Source organism: Panicum hallii, chromosome 9, assembly GCF_002211085.1.
Source record: "Panicum hallii strain FIL2 chromosome 9, PHallii_v3.1, whole genome shotgun sequence".
NCBI lineage: Eukaryota > Viridiplantae > Streptophyta > Magnoliopsida > Poales > Poaceae > Panicum > Panicum hallii.
In genome coordinates this window covers 16,558,545-16,564,671 of record NC_038050.1, presented here as the reverse complement: position 1 = coordinate 16,564,671, position 6,127 = coordinate 16,558,545, and the positions used below count along the sequence as shown (strand labels likewise).

The window sequence follows — 6,127 nt, the reverse complement described above, 5'->3', positions numbered from 1 at the left end:
GGCGGTAAAAATTTGAGCCACGCTCGAACGTACTCCCCGCCACAGATGGGGATGTATTGGATGATGAGGTAATCATCATCCGCTCCTCCGGCTCGACAGACGAGTCGGAAGTCTTCTAGCCATGCAGTGGGGTTCGTCTCCCCGATGTACTTGGCGATGTTAGTGGGCGGTCGGAAGCGTGGTGGGAATGGTGCTTTCTGGATGCGATGACCGGAGGCCCGCGGGCTCGGGTCATCCGGACTAGGGCTCCGGTCCCCGTCCTGATCGCACGGTCGGCCACCATGCTTGGGGGTGCCTCCTCGTGCTCCCCCTCGAGTCGCTGGGCATCAGCCGTGTTCGCGATGGCTCGGTCGACATTGGCGCCATGGCGGGCCAGTTGCCATGAACGGATGACGCTGCGAGTGTCATAGTTGGGCCCGAGTCGGCCGCAGACCGGGGGGCACTACGCAGTGGGTGCTGGGTCGGGGCGCGGCACAACCGTGGCATCACAACCCGCCTATGGTGGATGCCCTTCCCGCCTATGGTGGACGCCCTTGCTGCTAGTGGACTTAGGTGTTTGGCTGCTGCGAGCCTGGCCCCACCAACCCCCCCCCCCCCCCCCCCCCCGACTGGGCAGGAGGCCGCATGCCGGTGGCGTGATGCGGAGGTTTCCACGCTGCACATCGGCACGCTCCACCAACGTCTGGATGTTGCGGTGGAGCTCCTGCTATTGAGGGTTCGTAGGCTCAGGCAAGTTGCGTAGGAGCATCGTTGCGGCGGTGATGTTCTGCCCGGCCTGCGCAAACTGCGGGGGGCCGTTGGCGTCCGCGATGATGGCCTGCTGGACTTGATGGGCGCGTGCCCACGTGCCACTTGCAACATTACGAGCATTCAGCTCGAAGTTGCGCCAGGGGTGCACCAACATGGGCGGCGGCTGGTGCTGTCGTTTCTGGCATAAGGTCTCGCCATGTGCTTGGGCGTTAGCTAGGGCCTGCGCGCGTGGGTCCGGTGGGGTGTGCGTATCCTCGTCTCCACCGGGACCGTCCGTCGCCCTGCACGTCCGCCATGGTGCATTCCCACAGCGCGGGACAGCCAAGGGGCGACAGGTCGCTAATGCTTGACCCTTCGCTCAGGTGTCGTTGTTGGAGAAGAGATTGTGGAATGAGGCGGGACCATACCCCGTCATGCCCACGAACTCGGTCGTGGATGAGGGCTGCGGAACGGCTCTCCAGAGCTCCCTGGCATAAATGCACGTGGCATTCATGAGGCTAAACGGGGAGCGACTATGTGGATAGTGCGGTGGGAACAACAGGGTCCCCCAGAGAGCTGACGGAAGAAGTTGTGCAGTGAGAACAAGACCAAGTCCACGTCACTTGCTGAGGGGTTGGCATTGAGCATGTGCTCGATGTGTCGCGCTAGCGCCTCAATGTCGAGGTCAGCTAGCAGCTCAGTCGAGGGAGTGTCTCCCTCGAGTGACATCAGTGGAGTGACCTCCTCATGGAGGTGAAGCGTGCTGAGATGATCGGCAACGAAGTCCAAGCTTCCGAAGAGGAAAGCCTGGAAGGGCACGAAGGCGGGAGGTTCCCACAGCCCAGTGCGTGGGGCCGTGGGAAACGCCAACGAGCCGAAGAGAATTGTATCACTCAGGCTCGTGAGGCTGGACGTGTCGGAGATGAAGGCCATTCGATCGCCGGGACAGTGGACGCATGATGCCAATCGCCACGGTCGGCGCCAAACTGTCGGTTTTGGAAAATGGCCGACAGCTAAACCTACTCGAAGTGTGTATCGTGCGTCGTGATCAGAGGTGGCCTAGCACACAATAGCTCAAGATTTACACTGGTTCAGGCAATCGTGCCCTACGTCCAGTCGGGGTCAATCGGTTGTATTGCTTGAGCCTAGGTGCTCGCGAGAGTCTGGAGTGTTACAAGCTTGCGAATGGATGATGTGGTATGGTCGAGATGCCTTTCCTAGGCGGATGACCCTCCCTTTTATAGTCCATCGGGGTTCTCCAATACAGGGGAACCAAAGGTAGAAAGAGTGAGGGAGAAAGAAAGAGTGTTCCTTGCTTCGCCGGTCGGGGTCGCTAGCTCTATCAGTCGGGACCGTGAATTCTATTAGTCAGGGCCTTCCGATGATCACCGTCCAAGTCCTGCGTCGTGGGGTGGCCATCTTATCTTGTCCCTGTGCGTCATGCTCCGCCGGTCAAAGGACGAGTGCGCGACGATAAGTACAGTACGGTAGCCACGCTCCGTCCTTGGCGCTACGCTTCGTCGCTCCGTTATGATGGAGGCATGTCCGCTAGGTTATGATGATGTTGCGCCCCGTCCCTTCACAAGGACGGGTAGCTGGAATAGTGTCCCCCACTGTGGCAACAGAGGGGACTGTAACCCCCGTGGAGCGAGTGGTTGGCCTGTACGGCAAGTTGACTCCGGCGTGCCCATCCTTATCCTCAGCACCTGCTTCCAGGGACGATCAGTGTGCAAGGTCCGGCTAGTCCTCAACCCCGTCAGTCGGGGATAGTGACATATGCACGGCGGAGTCTGGTTGGTGCCTCGGTCCAGGACCGTGGTATGGACCTAGGCCTCGGTCAATCCCTTGGTCGGGGACACGGGTTTTTCCCGACCGGCAATCCGGTCAGGACCACAGGCCTGGGCGCCCTAGTTGAAGTCACGGCCCGCGTGGACGGTTGTTTGTTCCAGGCATTGTTTTGTTCTAGCTAGAATCCTGGTGCCCCTCTGGGGACCCCAAGTCCATGGACCCGTCAATAGTTGTACCCTACACATGGCTATGACTATATAGTATCTCATACAACTCAAATCATAATTTGAGGTTTCCATAATCTTAATCTTTATATACACTGAAATATACTTAGCATATTTTTCTGCATCTATAGTTCGCAATAACCATAGTGTAAAAGTTTCACTTTTTTAATTTGTTTTGCTATATTTAAAGATTTAAATGAATTTTTGGAATAAAATAGAAAAATATTTTCATGTGGCGTCACCCGCCTCTGAAAATGAATTTCTTGGTGCGGGTGATGGCGTCACCCGTTTCTACAAATTGATTTAAGAGTTGGTACAAAAGAACCTCATAGAATCGCAAGTGACTATGTAACATGGTGGAGAGTAGGGTTCGGGCTAAACTTGAGGTAAGCGATTCGAACCTCGGTTGATGCAAGCAGTGTGCATATTGTATCAAAAAAAATTGTAGCTCTACAGTAGAGGGGTTTGTGGTGGTGGCCGGTTGGCTTGGATATTTTTTATTTTTTATTTTGCTATTTTCAATTTTTTTCAACTTTTTTATTTTCTGAAAATTGATTTGTAGAGACGGGTCATGGCATGATGCTCCTACGAATCGATTTCTAGAGGTGGGTAACGGCGTGACGCATCCCTACAAATGGATTTACAAGGGTGGACACGTTATCCGCTTCTGCAAACAACTATTTGTAGTTACGGAGCAGGAGTGGGTACCGTACCTATCTCTACAATTAGTATCTTACATGTTCTGAAAAATCGTTTTTCAGTAGTACGTACCTGCTCAAGCCACAGATAATGGCTGATGCGTTCCACTTTTCTGTGTAATGAAACGTCACGTACACTCAGGAAGCAAAATGTTTTCTCAGGAATGGTCACTTTGTTCATGTAAGGTCGTCAATCAGCTTGGAGCATGTCAAGCACACAACCATGCCATGCAGGCCTCTGCCTGCTGCCGTCAGATAATTAAGCACGGTCTCACCTTGCAAGTCCGGATAATACTGATCGATGAGAAGTATTCTTGGAAAAACTGCCACAAAATAATAAGCTAGAAAAAAATGGCCAATAGGGACAGCTAAAGGTGAATTCAGACCTTGGAGAGATTTTCAAAGAGGAAATACAGGAACTTCTGAGAGCTAGATCTACGCAAAACTAGCATAATGCATGTATCAACAGTATACAAGAACCATCTTTCCTGCAAACTGTAGGTCCTTTTTAGCTATAGTTTGCCTTTCAGCTCGACTAACCTGTGTTCGTTCCCCAGAATTCAACAGTCAGTGATCTTAAAGATTAGATCTTTCACAAGAGAGGGACAGCTTCTAGCCAAATGCTCAAAGCCTTCGGCGGCCGCTACGGCATTGAGAACAGCCGGGGACTCGAGGAATTGGAAGCACGCCTCCTTGAGCCCATGGCACCGGTGCTGCTCGGCCAAAGCCAGGATGGTCGCCGCGGAGCCCACGGTGACATGCCGGCAAAGCCTGTCCTCGCACACTAGCTTCAGCCTCTCCATGCCGTACCTGTCCGCTGCAACAAGCAGATGCTGGCACATCACAGCTTCCTCCTCCGGGGTCATGTCCTCCGGCAAGGCATCGGTGTACACGAACCCGAGCAGGGCCCTGAACGCCTGCCCATCCATGTCGTCTATCTCGACGACGGCCGCGGCGCCGCCCTCCGTCATCGGGCCGAAGAGCTCCGCCCTGAAGACCGGCGACCGGGACGCGAGGACACCCCTGTGCGCTTGGAACGTCTCGCCGGTGACGTGGAACGTGACGTCGGCGCCTTCCTTGGACGCGAGGAGCTCGCCGAGGTGCTGGTGCAGGTCAGACGGCGGCACATCGACGAACCGGGACAATGCCCTCCTCCGCTCCTTGCGGAGCTTCTTAGCGATGGTGATGTCGCACCTGATCGTGAAGCGGTCGTCCTTCAGATGCTCCGAGTTCTCCAGGTCGGCCCTCTTGATGAACTGAGGAAAGCCGAAGGCGAAGCCGTCGGTGGAGTGGAACAACGCGTGCAGCTCCGTGGCCCGGGAGTGCGACGGCACGGGCTTCCTGGCCCGATCGATCAGGCTGAACTGGACCCTCGCCGCCACGGGCTCGGCGCAGATCTGGTCGATCTCGAGCCCTAGGAAGATGGAGACGAAGTCGGCGCTCCCGGGGTTTCGGCCATTGGGGTAGAACGAGATGTGCCAGGACCGGCCGCCGACGGTGAAAGGGAGGGAGTTGGTGTAGGTGCCGTTGGGGAACAGCTCCTTGGTGCGCGAGTACCCCTCGACGTCCAGCAGGTGGTGCCCGGTCACCGTGCCGGCGACGATGGCGGAGCGCGTGGTGGTGCACACGTCGGCGGTGGTGCACGGCGGTGCTGGCAGGGGCGGCATGGCGGCGGCCGGAGTCGATGGATTGGATCCAAGGGGTTTTGGTGGTTTTGGGGGAGGCGAAAGCAATGTCCTGGCGGCGCGAGGCTTTTCACGCGCCTGGCTAGGTTTTGCCCCTATTCCGCTCGCACATTTCCATATGCGATCGCCGATCGAGCGAAGGAAAGCCACGCACGCCACCAGATTGGCTTCCGTCCCACCATCCGCCTCTCCGATCAAAACCCTCGCTCCAATCAGGCCGCCGTGGCGACGTCCGCCACCGATGACGACGACGACGACTTGGGTGCCCCGTTGCGTTCAACCATCGTCGAGAGGACGGGGACCTGGCACCACCGTACCTGCTGGAAACCAAGGCGTACTCGCGCACCTGCTCCTTGCGCGTCCACTACTATCCCAACGACCCGAACCCCAACTACGCCACCTTCATCTCCGTCTAGCTACCTCTCGGCGCCGATGTCCACAGATATGTTCTCGATCGCAGCCCGGACGTTGGTGTTCAGGGCGGAGCTATTTGGCCCGATGAAGGAGGGCACCGACCCCACCCCGGCCCGCAGGGGTCATTCGCGGGGATGACATGGAGGCATAAGTGTTCAGGTTTCTCCTCCGTTTCGTGTATACCGACACGTTCCCTGATGATCTGGGTATTGATCAGCAAGAAGTGGCTCTGCAATGGCTCAACATCTACTTGTCGTGGCTGACAGGTATAATCTGGAGAGGCTGAAGCTGATTTGAGAAGAGAAGCTGAGCAAGCTCGTCATCAATAAGGACTCGGCAGGCGCCAGCGACCATCTTGCATGGCGTTAGCTGAGCAGCACCATTGCTGAGGGCTCAAGGAGGCATGCTTCCAGTTCCTGATCGATCTTCCCACTGAATCTGAGTGGTGTAAAGGCAAATGAAGGCTTTTGATCATTTAAGTAGAAGCTGCCCCTACATATTCTGGAAGAGCTCTAGAGCATGTTGATGAGGGTACTAAGGGCCTATTTGGAAGTACTCCACTCTAAAAAACTAGCTCCCAAACACGCCC

General features: G+C 56.0%; 1 protein-coding gene across 1 annotated transcript; it reads right to left on the bottom strand.

The window, feature by feature from the left end:
- Window positions 1–3,999: 3,999 nt before the first annotated feature.
- LOC112872873 (BTB/POZ and MATH domain-containing protein 2-like) lies at window positions 4,000–5,106 on the bottom strand. The gene has a single exon (XM_025935909.1). The coding sequence runs from the start codon at window positions 5,104–5,106 to the stop codon at window positions 4,000–4,002; it is 1,107 nt and encodes a 368-aa protein (XP_025791694.1).
- Window positions 5,107–6,127: the final 1,021 nt, after the last annotated feature.

Excerpts from the sequence above, each read along its gene's own strand:
- LOC112872873 (XM_025935909.1), bottom strand. The coding sequence starts at position 5,106 with ATGCCGCCCCTGCCAGCACCGCCGTGCACCACCGCCGACGTGTGCACC.